Source organism: Anguilla anguilla, chromosome 1 (assembly GCF_013347855.1).
Source record: "Anguilla anguilla isolate fAngAng1 chromosome 1, fAngAng1.pri, whole genome shotgun sequence".
Lineage (NCBI taxonomy): Eukaryota > Metazoa > Chordata > Actinopteri > Anguilliformes > Anguillidae > Anguilla > Anguilla anguilla.
This window is the reverse complement of record NC_049201.1, coordinates 76,762,154-76,781,348: the sequence shown is the minus strand read 5'-3', so window position 1 is coordinate 76,781,348 and position 19,195 is coordinate 76,762,154. Positions and strand designations below refer to the sequence as shown.

General features: G+C 43.2%; 2 protein-coding genes across 5 annotated transcripts in view; one reads left to right on the top strand and one right to left on the bottom strand.

Annotated features, from left to right (window-relative positions):
* LOC118235010 (nuclear GTPase SLIP-GC-like) overlaps window positions 1-3,197 on the bottom strand; it is an 18,985-nt gene extending 15,788 nt beyond the window's left edge. For both annotated transcript variants that reach the window (XM_035431964.1, XM_035431968.1), the window contains exons 1-3: window positions 2,709-3,197; window positions 750-827; window positions 48-167 (exon numbers count right to left, since the gene is read on the bottom strand). In XM_035431964.1, the coding sequence (XP_035287855.1) occupies window positions 48-167; window positions 750-827; window positions 2,709-3,168 (658 nt within the window). In that variant the 5' untranslated portion in view covers window positions 3,169-3,197. The remainder of the gene's footprint in view (window positions 1-47; window positions 168-749; window positions 828-2,708) is intronic.
* On the top strand, window positions 3,187-19,195 carry si:dkey-221l4.11 (claudin-23). Of its 3 annotated transcripts, none has more exons than XM_035431985.1 (3): window positions 3,187-3,240; window positions 11,357-11,437; window positions 17,155-19,195. In XM_035431985.1, exon 3 carries the CDS (start codon window positions 17,222-17,224, stop codon window positions 17,894-17,896), a length of 675 nt encoding a protein of 224 aa, XP_035287876.1. In that variant the 5' UTR covers window positions 3,187-3,240; window positions 11,357-11,437; window positions 17,155-17,221; the 3' UTR covers window positions 17,897-19,195. The 3 variants fall into 3 exon arrangements, with proteins under 3 accessions (XP_035287876.1, XP_035287883.1, XP_035287868.1); XM_035431992.1 differs by lacking the exon at window positions 3,187-3,240 and adding an exon at window positions 10,080-11,278; XM_035431977.1 differs by lacking the exons at window positions 3,187-3,240; window positions 11,357-11,437 and adding an exon at window positions 13,469-13,568.

Sequence of the window (19,195 nt, the reverse complement as noted above, 5' to 3'; positions counted from 1 at the left end):
TCACTATTAGCTACTGCAGATTATAAAAGAAAACATAAGACACTCACAGGTTGAGAGAAGTTTTTCCGTCTCAGATGAAAACACAGACTGTCCGTAATTTTTCAGCTTTCTCTTCTTTGATTTCCGATCATCATTCCCGCCGAGCTTTCGTTTACCTTTCTGAGGAGCTGGAAAAGTATGTGTGTTTGGTAGGGGTGAACAAAAAAGAGAATGTTTGTGTGTTTATGTAAATGACTTCTAAACATCATATAACAGACCTCTAACACGTATATTCACATAAACTAGTGATGGGCACTGCAAGCACTTGTATGCATTTACCACACAGAAATTCATTTACAGTATATTAGCAGCCTCCAAAGAATCCAAGACTAAGAAACACAAGAAACCGTTTTCCCAGTATGCATAGTGAAAACTTGAACAGGTTTTTTGTATTTTCAGTGTAGTTCCCATTACCCACCCCAAACTTCCCTTCTTTACAGTGCTTTAGTGGAATCATCAGGGCTAAACATGCTGAAGCCATAATCTTAAGTCTCATTGACCACAGCATATACTAGCATTGCTGTGTGATACAGTAGGTTCATGTTTCACTGCAGTTCACCAGTTTTAAACCATTAATTTTTAAACAGTACAAAACATTTAATTTTCTGAATGAATTTGGCAACATATTTCAAGCAAATCTGTATTATTTTGTGTGTTGTAATGTTACATATTTATATCCTGTTTGAATGCCCCCAAAAAACTTTACTCACACTCCTTGAATTCTTCCACTTGCATGTCAGCTGGTCCCATTGATCTTTCCCCATCGTCACCCAATTTTTGCTTTCTTACTTTAAGAGAACATTGAAAGTTTTATGTCAGGTCTTTGAATTAAAACATTTTTTGAACATTATGTGAAATTATGTTAAAAAAAAAACATAAAAATATTTATGTTACGGTAAAAGATAATGTTAGCTAGTCTGCTCAATGTAAACAAACACCAGAATTTTACCAGAAATTTTCTGTAGTTGTGGTGCCTTGCTAGTTTACTCCGGTAAGTCTACAGAATGCTATTTCATCATCATTCTTTCCCCATTTTTAAAATGCAGCACTGATGCCAAATATACAGGTCATAGCAAATGCAGTGGCCAGCATTTAACATATCTGCACATGCACTGTAACCAAATTATCACAAAGAATACAGGGATTGAGGCGGTCTATATCTTATACTGGATGTGATGAAAGTGGCTTATAACAGTGAATAGGAATTCCAGTAAGATGACAGGCATGTTCTTTTTATATCTTTGACAATACCCCTCAGCCTTCTTCATCAGTTTATGACTTTAAAGTTTCAGAAAAATTGCTTTTGTTCCTACCCAAATTAATGTTGCTTCAATTTCAAAGTCATTCCTAGACTGGAATGACCCCTTATCAAAACATGTTTGTGAATGTTCTCTTTTGAATATGCTGTTTTTTAAGGATGACTAAACATGGAATTATATAAATAAACAAATAATTAAGTAATAAGAACACCTCCTATTAACAATCTATTGTTTGCTACCTAATTCTGTTAGCCACCCCACTCGAAGTTCCTGGTTAGCACTTGGTCTTCATTACTGTCTGTTGGAACACTGAGAAAGTTAGAAAGCTAGTTTTATCTAGCGACTGGCAGTTGAAAGCGTGGTTATTTTGGTCCAGCACGCAAGCTTTTGCTTAACTTTTTTATTACTCTTTTTGTTTTCACTCACGTAGTGCTAAACAGAACATCCCACCAGCTAAAAAAACCCTGAAAATTGTTTACTTATCATGTGTACAGAAAACATCTGCATCATACAATCAGGAGATGCATTGCTTTGCCCCTTCTAATCTGAATGTTATAACATTGCAGCATTGATGGGAGCATAGGTAGTAAACCAGAGTTGATTGACATCTGCCCACAGATTCCACCAGGTGCTGCTCTGTACAAGACCAAGTAATCAAAAGCAAAAGATTACCCAATCAGTGGGTAGGTCCAGCCCCGCTGGTGTTGAAGTCTTACCATTTTGAAACGTCTCTTTGTGAAATAAAAAAGGTAGTTGGGATATAAAAACGGCATTCGGAATAAGTCATTCGGAAAAGTGCCATTATAAAATGAAAAAAAAAACCATTAGGAAATACAACATGTTAATATGAATAAAATATGATGACGTTACTGTGAAAAGGACAGTCATAAGGTGACATTTATTTCAAAATGAAATGAAGCATTTATTTGCCTGTTTATATATGGTAAATGGACTGCATTTATATAGCGCTTTACAATTGATGCCTCACATTCGCCAGAGTAGTTAGGGGTTAGGTGTCTTGCTCAAGGACACTTTGACACGCCCAGGGCGGGGTTTGATCCGGCAACCCTCCGACTGCCAGACAATTGGTCTTACCTACTGAGCTATGTCACCCCGTATATATAGGCACATTTAGGCCTCCATGCTTTTTTGAATATACCACTTGTAAGATTAAATCCTAATGGGAGAAATGTGATTCTTAAAAGTGGCTGACATTGTTATAGTGGTAAATGTTGTCTAATTCGACACATATGACTGCTAACTCTTGGTTATACCAGTTTCTTGGAAATAGTTTACAAAGCATCAATTTTTCAATTTGCATTCAATTTGCCTGACAAACAAATCACTTCAGCCCTCCTGAACTAAATCATATGAATCCAATCTATTTTACTCACACAGAGAAACACTTACCACATTTATATGGCCCCAGATTTAGTCCTCCGGTTATTGTGTCAAGCTCTGTGATCCAGTAGAGTTCCCTCTCATCTAATTCTTTGGAACCATTGACATGCTCAATTGGATATACAATCAGATGATCAAGATGATGGTCATTTCTGTTGAAATGATCAGGGATTGGCCGATGTTGGCGCTTTCTGATGGAAGTTCTGTGACCAGTGAACCTTTTTTGCAGTGTGGACGCAGTCTTCCCAACATACTGCACTTCACATTTTTCACACTGGATGATGTAGATGACACTTGGTGTCTTGCATGTCAGATGTTGGGTGATATTGTAATGTTTTCCTGTAGCTGTGCTCTGAAATTTATCAGCGCCCTTCATTATATGCCCGCAGCAGATGCATCCCTGGGAATTACACGTGTCAACACCCGTGCGAGTGCCTGCAGTCCTGGAAGAAGGACCTGCTTGAGCCATGGGAGCAGTCTCTGGAGTAGTCTCCTCTGTCCTGTGTTTCTCTGAGGGGAAAATGGGGTGAAAGAAAATTATGTATGTGCGTACTTCCACATGGTGTTAGTTATGTGAATCTCCTTTATTTGTCTATTAAGTCTTAACTGTGAGGTTAATGACATTATTTTTAACATCATTGACATTTGGAATATGTACATTTACAATGTTCCTGGAGTTTATAGTGTCAGTCACCTTGATTCAATCAAAGAGATTTAGACAAACCAAATTTAATTTTATAAGATTCTGCTAAATGCTCAGATTTGCACGTGTAGGGAGATGGAGCCTTTGTTTAAGGACAAATGAGCTTCAATCCAGAGAGTCTGTCTTCTTGTCTCCAACCTTAAAATCCTGACAATTTTAAGATGAATGCAATTAATATACTGAAATTAAAGAAAAAAATTAATTTGTCCTCATTCTTCATTTATGCATTTTTTAAGGATGGAGTAATTAAGTCATTTAGTTTATTTTTCTTACAGTTGATGGTTTATATAGAAAATTATTTTCAGATATTAATGCTTAGCAGACTTACGAATGTTTCTAATCCACCATGGTTTTAGTTAAATTTTCTTGAGTTGATCATTTAGTCACTGGTCTTCAATCATGATCTGAGTAAGTTGAATCAGGTCAGAATAGTGCTGGGCTAGAATAAAGTCCTACTCTACCCTGACGCTGACAGTGTTACCTTCTAAACCCAAATATTGATTCTGTGAAAACATATTTATGAGTTTGTTTGCCAGATGGCAATCATGAGGGTTTGGTGTCTTTTTTTCTAGTTTGCAACATTGATATAGCCAATAATGGATTGCACTGGTTGATTGGCATACTGTTACAGTTGTTGGATTAGAACCTTTTTTGGGAATGAACACGGAAGTTTTAAATTCTTGGAGCTCCATTTGGATATCATGGATATTATATCAACAAAGTAAAAACCAATGAAACAGGCTCAACATGTGAAATGCCTTTAGCAAATAGCATAGAGGAGCTCTCAACAATGTGTAGCTTGTTTGTGTGCAAGACAGTGACCCAAAGTCAGTATTGTACTGAATAGTGTTTATTGTAGTATCACCTGAAGAAATATATTGCATGACTCAATAAAAAAAACCTATGGTAAATAGGGGCTTGCTCCAATTTGTGACCGAATACATCCTTTGAATAAATGTTTCAAAATTAGATTTTTTTCAGTTTTTCGGTCATAACACAGGCAGGGACTCAATCGCAGACCACGGCAGAATTCTCAGTTAAAAACAGTTTATTAAAACTCAGTCCAGGACAGCAGGCAAAAGTGAATAATCCGGGTACAGGCAGAGATTGTAACCAAAAACAGTCAGAGACAGGCGGATAATCCAGACAGCAGGCAGAGACAAAAACCAGGGACAGGCAGAGATCAAGCACGGGTACAGGCAAAGTAGGCAGGCAAACGATCCAAAATCCATAAGGCAAAAACAAGGTCAGAATAATCAGGCAGAAGTCATACACACAAAAACTATCCTAGAAAACAGGCTGGACCAACATGCAGGAACAATCTGGGACGAACTGACAAACTAAGGTAAGACAGGCAGTCTTAAATAGGCAGAGGGCAACGAGGGAACAAGGAACAGGTGAGGGGTGGAGTCCAGAGCACATGGTGATGAAAACAAAAACAAACACTGACAGGTAGGGGGAAAACAAAAACACAAAGTCCATAAGGGAGTACTGACATTTTCATTGCGAAGTACAGAATCAGAGTTACAAAATGAGGTATCACTTCATGAGATTAAGTAAAAATTTCTGGAGATAAGACTGTTTGAATATTATGTTTTTGCAAAGCACAGATTTTGTTGTGGATTTTGCCCTTTCTGATCATAAAATATACCCTCAAACCAGAAAATATTGGATGCAATTTTTTATATTTGTGTATTCTCTTACCCAGTGCATATTGAATAATTTTGATTAGGATAGTGTTTAGACCATAGTAGGAAAGTATGAAAAAAATACATATTTCAGGCTTAACCTTTTATTTAGCTTTAATCCCTGAACTTTTTTCATTCTTCTATCAGTCTCTCCTGACAGAGTTTTCTTCTGCTGTCACTGCCGCTAAGGCAAAATTCTACCAAACTAAAATTCATAACTCCATTTCTAACCCTCATCAACTTTTCTCTATTTTCTCTTCTCTCCTCAGCGTGCCACCTCCTCCACCCCAGTCTTCCTTCACTACAGATGACTTTGCAGCATTCTTTGACGAAAAGATTGCAGACATCCACAGCTCCTTTGCCCCTTCCGCCCCCTCTGCGCCCTCCGCCCCAACCGCGCCCTCTGTGCCCTCTGCCCCCTGTTTCTCCACATTTTCTCTCCTCTCAGACTCAAGTTTCCCAGCTTCTGCTCACCCACCGCCCTACCACCTGCGCCCTCGACCCTATCCCCTCATCTCTCCTCCAGGCAATCACACCAGACATCCTCCCTTTTGTCACCTCCCTCGTGAACTCCTCCCTATCTTCTGGATGTTTCCCCTCATCCTTCAAGAGGGCCCACATCACCCGCTGCTGAAGAAACCCACACTAGATCCTTCAGTCATTCAGAACTACCGCCCGGTATCTCTCCTCCCTTTCCTATCCAAAACACTTGAACGTGCTGCATCTAACCAACTGTCTGCTTTCTTCTCTCAGAACAACACCAGATCCCTTGGCCCTGTAATATCTGCCCATGGCTTGTCCTATCACTCCTATGCCGACGACACGCAACTCTTTCTCTCCTTCTCCCCATCGGACACACAGGTCCCAGCCCGCATCTCCGCTTGCCTGAAGGACATCCAGAGCTGGATGGACAATCACCACCTGAAGCTCAACCCAGGAAAGACGGAGCTAATCTTTATTCCTGCTCTATCCTCTCCCCTCCTCGACTTTTCCATTTCCCTAGGGGACACCTTAGTGACATTATCACCCTGTGCCAAGAATCTCGGAGTGGTGATGGACAACAGGCTGTCCCTCTCCAAGAACATCGCAGCAGTAAGCCAGGCATGCAGATTTTTCCTGTATAACATCCGGAGAATCCGCCCCTTTCTCACCACCTACTCAACCCAGCTCCTGGTCCAAGCAATGGTTCTATCCCACCTGGACTACTGCAACTCTCTTCTGGCTGGACTACCGGCATCTGCCACCAGACCCCTGCAACTCATTCAGAATGCTGCGGCTCGTCTGGTCTTCAACCTCCCCAGACACTCCCACATCACTCCCCTGCTCACTACCCTCCACTGGCTGCCTGTTATAGCTCGCATCAAATTTAAAACATTGGTCCTAGCATACCAGGCAGTCAAGGGATCAGCCCCAGCATACCTCCACAAGATATTCAAACCCTACATGCCAGCCAGATCCCTCCGTTCTGCTACCTCAGGACGCCTGGAACCTCCCCCTCTTCGCACCTGCACTTCCAGAACACGTCTCCTGTCTGTTCTGGCCCCACGATGGTGGAATGACCTCCCCGTGGAGGTTAGAACACCTGAGACACTGACCCATTTCAAACGACGACTGAAGACTCACTTAGGTGACTTAGGTGCATTAACTGTCTTGTATTTTTTCCATAGACTGCGTTGTTGCCGTTCTTGTTGTTTAACCTTCAGGGTCGAAGTTGAACTATGCGGTTGTTCCCTGCACTTGGACCGGTACTTCTCTCTAGGGTTTTCGTCATACTTGTTCCTGGTTATGGTTATACACTTTGTCGTACGTCGCTCTGGATAAGAGCGTCTGCCAAATGCCTGTAATGTAATGTAATATCTTCCACTTTTTAATATTTTTTTGGCATGACTCCCCATTATCACGTAACTTCACAACACTGATAACTGCTCTTCCTATTGAAATATAACAACAATACTTCAAAAAAAAAATTATTAAAAGATATTTACTTCCTGCATCAAGATATGCAGGAGCTGGAGACAGCTGCCGTTTGCCAGTTCCATGGATTCCTATGGGAGCTGCTCAAAGGCGCATGAAGGCAATTCATGGATGCAGCCATGTTCGACTATGGGCCGTTGGCACCAGAGGGTGCATACTGGGTACTTAAACGTTAAGGATCATGGTAAACAGAGAAATTACGTTAACCAGTGGGGGTGCGCTCCGAAAAAGCTTTCAAATCATCTGACAAACTGGCCACTGAACTGTGGGCCACGTGCAATTTTTTTTTGAGTTCTGACTTTAAAGTCAGAACTCAAAAAAATCTTTCACGTGACCCTAATCCTCTTCCGTAGTGGTCGGTCTATCACAGCACACAAACAAATTTTTGCTCTTACTGAGCAACAATATAATGAAAACAATAATGGCGGTGGATTCATGTAATCCTAGGTCGTGGTTTAATACTATTCTGATACATCGGTTCTGTGCAAGCAACTCTGAATTCAATCCTTTTCTCGATGAGTCAATAACAGCCTCATAACCGTTCATGCGCGGGTGTGCTCGGTGCTCATCTAAGCACGTGCGTGCGCTGTGGCATAAAACCACACAGACCAAATTGGAATGAACTAAATCTTATATCTTCTTCTGTGGGACTCAGAAACAAAATTGGTACCTGGGGAGTAATTAGTTCAGTGAGAAGAAATTTTAGACCTAAATAGTTCTGTCCAAAATAATTTAATTTGGCCAGGTTAAATTTGTATTGAATGGGGTTCAATGGGGAAATTTGCTCTTTGGCCCCAGAGGCTTACTAAACTGCAATACCTTGAGTAACCACTGGAGTTTATGAGCTTCACGGAGAATGGCAATCCCTGTTCCCCTGACTTCCTGCTAGGTAGCTACCCGCTGTCTCCTTTGTCTGCCCCCAAATGAATTTGCATCTCCATATTGGTGGACAAATGGCAGACTGGGGGAATGTGCCAGTACCCGCCCATTATCTATCATCCATCAATCCATCCATCCATTATCTGTACCTGCTTATTCCTGGTCAGGGTCAGCGGGGGTGCTGGAGCCTATCTCATTGTACATTGGGCGAGAAGCAGGAATACACCCTGTACAGTTTGCTAATCTATCGCAGGGCACACACATCATTTACACACACTCATACCTATGGGCAATTTAGAATCTCCAAAAAGCCTAACCTGCATGTCTTTGGACTATGGGAGGGAACCAGAGTACCTGGAGGAAACCCACCCTATCTGTTATGTGACTGTTAAATAGCAGTGAAATGACTGAAGTTGGTAACTGGATGGGGGAAAACTCTGGAATACTGAGGCTGAGTCTTGCATAAATGGAGGGATATAAAATAGAACCTTGTTCAAGCAAGAGGTTGATTTGGTAACTATACTGTGCAGCCATCTGTCATCTCTGTCAAATCAATCAATGAATAATAAAAATAATCTGGTCCGGTTGATTTATTAACGATAAACCTTATCTGCGTAGCTGTTCTGGCTTCAGTTTTAGGACACAACAAACACTGTGTACTGACAGACACTGGCGTTAGTAAGATACATTCACAATAACGTCCCATATATGTTGAAGTGCAAAATGAACAACTGTTTCAGGACGTGGCACAAAACTAAGACAACTACGTCACATCACGCTGACCAATGAACAGAGGCGTCCACCACAGAAGAAGCCTTTGGCCCTGCCATGGCTCCTCCACTTGCCTGCACATAGAGAACAATCCCATCTGGCACTCTGACAGAAAGTTGCATGAGGAATGCTGGCAAATTTGAACCTGCCCTACCCCTCAACCCTGAGGCTCAAACTAGTGACTTAGGGCCCATCCTTTCAGGCAGCTGAAATTATGACTTTTTTGACCATTAAATCCTGTCTTTGTCCTACAATTTGCATTAGAAGTACTAATACTGTAGTATTATATATTATTTAAGTCACAGGTTGACAGAACGCATCTGGCCTCATCCACCAGGGGTAGACAGCTTCACTTTTTGAACATGTCTGTGCTGTATATACACAATATGCCCAAAAGTATCTGGACACCCCTTGGTCTGGGGTTGTTTTTTCATGGTTTGGGCTAGGCCCCTTAGTTCCAGTAAAGGCAAATCTTAATGCAGTGACATTCTAGATGATTCTGTGCTTCCAACTTTGTGGCAACAATTTGGGGAAGGCCTTTTCCTGTTTCAACAAGACATGCCTCCTGGCATACAGCGAGGTCCATACAGAAATGATTTTGTTGAGAGTGGTGTGTAAAAGTTTGACTGGCCTGCACAGAGCCCTGACCTCAACCCCGTCCAACACCTTTGGGATCAATTGGAAAGTGCGAGCCAGGCCTAATCGCCTAATCAGTCACTAACCTCACTAATAGTCTTCTGGCTGAATGAAAGCAAATCCCTGTAGCAATCCTCCAACATCTACTTGTCCTTAAACAGAGGCCCCTCCCCCTTCTTGTGGCACAACTTTCAGGCCACACCTTTTTCTGTTTCTTACATTTCAGACCATATGAGCATTTGGCAGAATCGTATAAGCTTAAGGGCGGTTTGACTGAGTCTTTTTGATTGAATAAACAAGACTGACTGACACTATAAACTCAAGATAAAACGGTTTTAAAGATGGGGATCATACTTTATCAGGCACTAGATGCTGTCATATTTGTTGTTATAAAATACAGTAAGGTGCTGCATATTTGACTTTGTTGAGACAGGAAGTGTGTTATGTGATTTTAAACCTGGTAGCCAGATAAGTTTGGTTAACACTTTATAATAATGTCTGTTAATAGATCATTAGTAAGGCATTTGCTCATTATTTACACACAAGTTAAAAATAATTATTCCTACATTTACAAACATCTGTAAATGTATTAATTAATATTGTTATTTAATTAATGTAGTTAAGCATTATTTCCCAACTATTTCACAATAATAGTTACCAAATGATTAACTGTTATTGAAGTTCATGCATAATTTGTTGAACACAAAATATATTGAAAAATTACTTCAAACAAACAATAAAAATGCAATTTCGGAGCACAGCATTCTCAACACATCTCAGTTTGGCTAAAAACAAGAGAATATTAAGTGTGTAGTTTAGCATACTCTACGTTCAGCACTGCAGGCAAAGTTTCTCATCTCTGCCAATTCATTTTACAAAAATATTCTTATTCTGCCACGAGCCAACAGACGTGTAAATAAAGAGCCTAGCACTGTATGAACAGAACTGGATACACTTAACCAGTTTCGATGATATACAGTGTAGTAATTAAATATACAGTAAATCTTTGACCGTTGACGGACTCACCAGTGTTTCAAGGGAGGGAAAAAATCATGTATTCTTCACTTGTTGTTTTTCAAGCCTTCCAATAAGTTTGGAAGGAAGTTGCTCTCTTTTATCATCTTCTTTCTGTTCAGCAAGTTTTGTTTTCTACAGTATATCCCGCCCATCCATAACTGGTTTGTTTTTTTCATTAGGGTGTGTCCATACATTGGCACATAATTCACCTTTTGCTAAACTAGTTTCCATAGAACAACTCTGATATCACAGTAAAATATGTTTGTTGCCAGAGTTTAAGCAAATCGTTGTCTCTTATGTCCTTAAGTAAGGAACTGATCTGTTGTCGGAGTGACAGAAGGCTCAATAGTGTTTCATGTAATGAAATTTTTCCAAGGCCAGAATTTTGATTGGTTTAAGACTATGGAAGGTCTTAAGACGCATGGGTCATGAAGGAAATATTGTTACAGACATGAGGACAGCAGAAGATTAGCTGCTAGCTAATAAACACACTTTTCAAATGTGTGTCTGGGAACTGAAGGAAATTATGAATGATTAGCACTAAAATTACAAAAAAAAACTGCAACAACTGTGTAATGTATATGGGTTAGGTTTTGTGTGTGTATTGTGTGTGCGTGCATGCTTGTGTGTGTACACATGTTTTTGTATTGTGAGTGTGAGTGTGTGTGTGTATGTGCATCATCTCCTTCCCTCTTTCTCTCCTACTTAGTTCCACACAACATTTTGTTCAGCAAAGAGGCATCTCAGGCAAAGCATAAGAGTGTGTGCGTGAGAGAGAGAGAGAAAGAGAGAGAGAGAGAGAGAGAGAGAGAGCGGCCAGTATAATATTTTCTCGTCACTGAATCCAAGACAGACAACACATCCTTTGGAGGAGGGAAGGACAAGAAGAAATAGAGAAAGTGACAGATCAAGTAAGAGAGAGAGAGAGAGATCTAGGTAGACAGAAATAAGGAGGGAGGGAATGTAAAAGAGGACGTTTCTTTCCACAGTGGAGGAAGGGAATCATAACGCTGTCCTGCAGACGGAGGGGTAACAGACAGATCTCCACCTGCCTGCTGCACACTTCCACAGTAAGTAGCATCTGCAGCTCTGTGCTTTCAGTGGAAGGAAAGAGGGAGAGATGGGTGGAGGATGTGTAAAGGCATTGGTAGCAGCTCTGAAATTTTATTCATATGAAAAAAACAGGAATGGACAGGATGAGTCAGGTTTATTTCTCAACTGCAGCATTTTTCCCCTCCTCTCTTCTCTCCCAGTGCCTTTTCCCTGCATCTTTCCCTCTTTTATTCCCTTCACTGCATCTCCGCCTCTAACTCTCTACCTTTTCTCTCATTTTCTGATATTCGTGTGCATGTTCATCCACCTTTTTTTTTCCTCTCATGAATGTGAAAGTTCTGATCCTCGGACCGTAAATGTCTTAGCCAGAGGCACTTAAGCCTGTCGTATGCAAACACACATCATGGGCTTGTTGCACTCTGACTAACAGCTGCTACCGGGAGAGGATGTTCACCTGGAAGGGAAAGTGCTGGTGGTCCTGGAGATATTTGATAGTCTGAAAATCAGCATTTACTGGTTAACCAGGAAAACTACCATCCCTATTTTATCATGTTTGGGTCCTTTTATTAATAAAATACACCTATGCATCTAATTTTCCTGTCCCCAAGTCGTCTACACTTGAATCACAGACTCCTGTGACTGTTTGGGAATCCTCTTGTGTTCTTCATTGAGCCACATTGTTTGTTCATTGTGAGGTGGTGATTGTGCTTATTTCACCTTTACTTGATCAGGTAGGTCAGCTGAAAAGGCACTGCTCATGTGTGCTGATGACCCATGGGTAGCTGAGTCTGTAACTCAGCGGTTGCTGGCTTGATTCCCACGCGGGGCTCAGCTACTGTGCCCTTGAACGATGTCCTTAACCCAGATGCTGCATGTGTAGTAAATACATTTTAAAATGGATGGCATGGAAAATGGTTGTCGATTGAGGATTTATTTGGTCACCTGGCGGTCTAAAAGCACACAAAAGGGTCCCATTGGTTGATGGCTCCCTCCCATGGCAACAGTCCCAGCCCCCCAACCACCCACCCCTCACTGCAGTCACTCTGCCCTAGTTATGGTGAACACGCAAATGGCTTGGGGAAGGGAGGGGGGTGGTAGGAGAGGGGGGATGCAGCATTTTGCCTCGGCTCTCCGGCCCCAGACACGGGTGGCTGGCTTCAGTGCTCTGTCTACGATTGCCTCTTGTTGCTATGGGCAGAGCAAGGAAGAGTCGGTTGCCAGGAGCTTCACCCTGGCAACTGCACGCTCCCATGTGCTTCAAGCTATTTTTTTTAATTGTCCAAAAACATCTTTCCTGAGGAAAAACAAACAACCCCCACATGTTTTTACGGAGGCATTAGTGCCAGGGGAGCAGAATCTGGCCTGGACTGAACCACTTTCCCTCCAATATGGCCCTGACTAAACCACTTTCCCTCCAATATGGCCCTGACTAAACCCCTTTCCTTCCAACCTGACCCTGACTAAACCGCTTTCCCTCCAACCTGACCCTGACTAAACTAGATTCATGGAAGCCGACTTCATATCGACAAAATAAGAAAGCACAAGTTCAAGTAAATGAGTCACATGAGCTTTTTAAAATTTGTATTTCCTTGTTGGCTAGTAGTATCTCGTAAGAAGGCTTTAACCCTTTTAGGTGCGAGATCACAAATATGTGGTTAGAATGTTCTTAAATGTCGTAATGTGGGGTCTTTGGACCAGTTGTTTACAAGCTGTAGAATGATTTACCAAATGACTCATTCAAACACAATGCAATACTGGCTTCACACGTCACATGGGTTTTTGGAATAATGTTTTTTTTTTTTTTAGTACTCCGGTTTCCTCCCACAGTCCAAAGACATGCAAGTAGGCTAACTGAAGACTCTAAATTGCCCATAGGTACTGTATGAGTGTGTGAGTGAATGGGGTGTGTGCCCTGCGATAGATTGGTGACGTGTCCTGCCTCTCGCCCAATGCCCGCTGGGATAGACTCCAGCACCCCCCGCGACCCTGACCAGGAATAAGCGGTTATAGATAATGGATGAATGGACGGACGGATGGATGGATGGTTTTGTTTTTGCCCTTTCCCCAGAGGAAGATAAAACAAGATTTCTTCATTGTCCCAAGACGTGTGGAATTTCCAGACTAGAACGAGCTCCATTAAACACCAATGTGAGATTTTCACTATTTTCTTCTGCTTCTCAAATAATTGCCGTGTTCTGGATTTACTTTCACTTCAGTTCACTTTTTATTAGCCCAAAATGAATGAGATAAGTGCCAGATGCAAGGAGAGAACCCCGTGTGAAGTCTACCAGCATTGTTTCTTACGTTCTTACCTCTTCTTCTCAAATCGTCCATGATTTTTCTTAGATTGACCTAGGCCCTTGCTCTTCATCTCTCCTAAGGGGTGGATTGGGAGAAACAGCTCAGCATCCTCAAAACAAGAATCTCATTAATTTCTGCAGATATAAAGACTATTGTAAGCGGCAGTTTCTTCCTGTGGGTCCTGACGTCGCCTGCATATAGAAATGGTTTCCGAGGCATGATCTTGGCCAGAGGAAGAGGCACTCAAGACTCGAGAAGGCTCGTTTGCGAAGCCCCACTGTGTATTCTTAACTATGTCTTAAAATGGACCGAATTCATTTAGATTCCACAAGCCGATCAAATGATATGTTCTCATCAATGCTTGAAAGGTCAGAAAGCATTCTTCTGCAACAAACATAAGAAGAGAAAAGACACGAATGTGCGCATGGCCGTACACACGCACACGCACACACATGCATTTATACACACATACACATACACCCACGCACACACACACACACACATGCATACACACACACGCATTTATACACACACACATGCATACACACACACGCATTTTTACACACATACACATACACCCACGCACACACACACACCCACACATGCACACACGTATATGTACACACACACGCATATATGCACACACACCCATGCACACAAACACACGCCCACACAAACATACACACACACAACGAGGCTTCTCGAGTCTTGAGAGTGCATATACACACACACGCAAATGTACACACACACACATACGCACTTACATTCACGCCACGCACACACACACACACACACACAAACCCACAAACCAGCCTCATCTTAACTGTCACAAAATCTAGCCGCAATAAGGCAGGAAGGAGGTAACTTAGCAACAGCCTTTCCATTGCTGGCTTCAGTCCAAAGGGAATCTTTATTTTTCCATCATGTTTTTCTATTCAGTTTTTTTCTAGGTGTGGAGTGCACCTGCCAAATCCGACAAACAGGCTGTTGAGCTACAGCAGAGTCAGGTCATTTCATTAGCCGTGCAGTCTAATGTGTGAATGCCTGTCAGGCAGAGCTTAATGGATAAGAAGACTTGTGCCTGGATTCAGCTCGATGTCACATCACTACAATGTGTATTTTTGTTCAGGTCCAGATGGTAATACTCCAAGCCCAAGCCTTTGTCTGCTGTAGTTCACCTGCATGATCACCCTATATGCCACTATCTTTGTTGATCTGCCTGTAACTCTACCTGTCATTACCTGTCATGCATATTTGGGGTGACGAGCAGTTACCTGTCTTTCTGCCTGTAAGGCAAGGCAAGGCAAGTTTATTTGTATAGCACATTATACACAGAGGCAATTCAAAGTGCTTTACATAAAATAGATAAAAAGGAAAGAGCATAAAACATAGTAAGTAAAATTATAAAAGACATAAGTGTGTAGAAGTACAAAAGAAATAAACTCTGTAGCTGTAACTCTGCCCGTTACTCTGTCAGGGGTGTGCTCCTCTCGTGAACTCTACTCTGACTCTGACTGTGACTCAACCTGTTACTCTGACTGTTACTGTACCTGTTACTCTTTCATCACTCTGACTGTTACTCAACCTGTTACTCTGACTGTTACTGTACCTGTTACTCTTTCATCACTCTGACTGTTACTCAACCTGTTACTCTGACTGTTACTGTACCTGTTACTGTTCCATTACTCTGACTGTTACTCAACCGATTACTCTGACTGTTACTGTACCTGTTACTCTTCCACTACTCCGACTGTTACTGTACCTGTTATTCTTCCACTACTCTGACTGTTACTGTACCTGTTACTCTTTCATCACTCTGACTGTTACTCAACCTGTTACTCTGACTGTTACTGTACCTGTTACTGTTCCATTACTCTGACCTGTGAGTCAACCTGTTACTCTTTCATCACTCTGACTGTGACTCAACCTAATACTGTACTGTCACCCTGTCACAGTTGTGGAGCACACAGTTCATTACCTTCCTCTGGATGACTAACAGACAAAAGACCAAAGAAAAAGAAAACGTAATTATGGCTGGGAGCAATCGCACACCTGCGAGTCCCCAGTGAACCCAGTCCCACGGAAACAGGCCTTACGCGGTGTAAAATAACCGGACAGACATGCCGGCTGGGTCTAATGGCAAAGAACTGCAAAGTGCACAGTCGGGGGTTGCGTCATATGTCTGTTTACAGAAGAACCATCTGTTTTTCAAAACTGCGTAGCTTTGTTCTGTTGAGGGCAGGTCACCACTTTGAATGCCAGTTGCACACACAGTGGCCTTTTCATTCATCAGACAGGACATTGGCTTCTTCTCTTTCAGTTTATCTGTGCCCCATTTCACAGTATATAAATAAAAGCGGGGGGGGAGGGGGAGAGAAAGTGCTCTACGCAAACATGAGCACGTGCTCATGAGTTTAAAAAGTTAGGAGCACACTAATGCATCTCAAATGGTAGATGTGCTCCTAAGTTACTTTTCCAGTTAGCACACATCAAAATGGCAGCACTGTGGGGCCCTGGTGAACACTACCCTGAGGGTGGCTTTGGGTAATTTCTGTCAATTTCTTCAGATTACAATGAAGCCTTTTGAAATAAAGCCATCCGCTGGCAGCTACCTGGCCTGGGTTTGCGACGTGGTGGCAAAAAAAAAGAGAAAACAACGCGCTCGTGCACTTAACGCACAAGCCCTCTAATCATACGCTACAGCAGAACAGGCACAGCACCAGCACACCAACCACATCACACTCGCCAACAAGCATCACTGCACACCTGTAGCACAGCAGCACGCAGCAGCCTAAAAAAACTGTAGCGCTAACAGAAAAGTTTGTTACTCTCCCTGTTACTCTGCCTCTTACTGTACTATAACTGACTGTTACTCTGCCTCTTACTGTACTATAACTGACTGTTACTCTGCCTCTTACTGTACTATAACTGACTGTTACTCTGCCTCTTACTGTACTATAACTGACTGTTACTCTGCCTCTTACTGTACTATAACTGACTGTTACTCTGCCTCTTACTGTACTATAACTGACTGTTACTCTGCCTGCTACTCCACTGTAACTCTACCTGTTACTCTGCCTGTAACTCTACTGTAACTCTTCCTCTAACACCCACCTGTTACTCTACCTGTTACTCTGCCTGTAACTCTACTGTAACTCTTCCTCTAACACCCACCTGTTACTCTACCTGTTACTCTGCCTGTAACTCTACCTGTTACTCTACTGTAACTCTACTGTAACTACCCGTAACGCTACCGTAACTCTACCTGTAACTCTACCGTAACTATCTGTAACTCTACTGTAACTCTACCTGTTACTCTACTGTAACTCTACCTGTTACTCTACTGTAACTCTACCTGTTACTCTACCTGTAACTCTACTGTAACTCTACCTGTAACTCTACTGTAACTCTACCCGTTACTCTTCCTGTCCAGGTCCAACTCGCCGTCCCGCTGCCACAGGAAAGAGCGCAGCAGTGTCCTCCAGTCACCCGGGGAGGGAATGCAGACGCCGGCCTCCATGGTGACGGGGATCGTGTGCGCCCCCTTGGGGCTGGTGCTGGTGTTCACGGCGGCCATCACACCGCAGTGGCGGGAAGGGCGGGCGCGGCTGGGCGTGGCCAGGGCCGGCGGGGTGGAGGCCACGCTGCTGCGCTCGGACGGGCTGTGGGAGAGCTGCCTGCAGGTGGTGGAGTCGGAGCTGAAGCAGTGCTGGCCGGCCGCGGGGGCCTACCAGCGGGACGGGCGGGTGCGCTGGGCGCGGGGCCTGACGCTGGGCTCCCTCTCGCTGTGCGGCCTGGGCATCGCGCTGGCCAGCCTCGGGGTGCGCTGCTGGACCGACTTCCCGCTGCGCAACGTTGCAGGGGCCAGCGGGGTCCTGATCGGCCTCTCCGGCCTGCTCAGCCTGGCCGCCCTGGCCCTGTACGCCCACAACCTGCGGGCGCTGGGTCTGGGGGCGGAGCCTCCTCCCGCCCCGCCCCCGCACGCCTACATCTCCGCCCTGCTCCAGCTCTCCCTCCGCCCCGCCGGCTCGCTCTATTTCGGCTGGGTCGGGGGGTGCGTCCAGGTGCTGGGCGGGGCCGCCCTGGTCCTCAGCTTCAAACGCCCCTGCTGCTCCTCCTGCGCGCGTCCGGCGGCGTCCCCCGAGGACGTGGAGGCCTACGAGATCAACTGCTGAACAGCGGACGGCCTGCCGGACCAGACCGCATCTCTTTAACATGGCCACACCCCCAGCTGATGTTTCTGGGAGGTTTCTGCCGAAGTGCAACATTCGATCACGCATGGCGGCGGCGGCGGCGTCTGAGGTATTCTGAGCGGGCAATCGCGCCGCCCCCTGTTGGCTCAAGCCAGAGTCAACTGACTTTTTTTGCGAGGGACTGGACCGCGGGCTTGTCCTGAGAAAAGAATTAACCTTGTGCAAACTCTGCCTCCCATTTTGCCTTAAAGTTGGGACCATTTTCAAACTAAAAGCTTAAAAACTGTCCTACTTTTTAATATACCTCACATTATTGGTTGGGTGGTCATTTTAAAATATTTTGTACAGGTTTAATACAGAGTTTTTATCTTTGGACCGCTAAGGAGTGGCTCATCTCCTGTAATATATATATATACACTGCCACTGTACCTTTGAGCATTGCTTCAGTGAAATACGTATTTTTATGAAAGGTTGATATGTAACGATTATGTAAGCATTTATTGTGTAAATTGCTCTCGCTGAAAGTGACTGCTGAAATTAAAACGTCAGAGGGCGCCTGGGTGGCCTGTCCTGCTTAAAGAGTTATTGTTAGCGTAATGACCGATTCCACAGTGTGGCTGAAAACCCCTGTAGCACAACAGACAATTGCCCGTAGCATTGCCGATCTAGGAAAGCTTGTAGTCGGCAAGATTTCTCTCAACTCAATCTCATTCTCAACTTCACCTCATTCTTGTCTCAACCTCATCTCAACGCAACCTAATCTCATTCTCAACTCAATCTCATGTCATTCTCAATTTTACCTAATCTCATTCATAACTCAATCTCATTTTATTCTCATCTCAACCTAATCTCATTCTCAACACAACCTAATCTCATTCTCAACTCAATCTCATCTCATTCTCAACTCAATCTCATCTCATTCTCAACTCAGCCTACTCTCATGCTCAATCACATCTCATTCTCAACTCGAACCTCATCTCATCCCATTCTCAGTCTCATCTCAATCACATCTCTTTCTCATCTGAAACACCTCATTTAAATTTAAATTAAAATTTGTTTGGAAATACTTCGTAAACACAAACTTTGACTGTTCCTCTATTGCGCGTGCCGAACATTGGTCCGAAGAGACAGGATTTTAAATGGATAAACGACTTATCCAGATAGTTCACTTTGGTTCACAATTATTTTGTGTATTTTGTACATGATGTGAAAGTATACAGTATTGCATTTGTTTAATTTAGGCTGTCTGTAGTTTGAGTTGTGACACGGGGTTGTGACCTA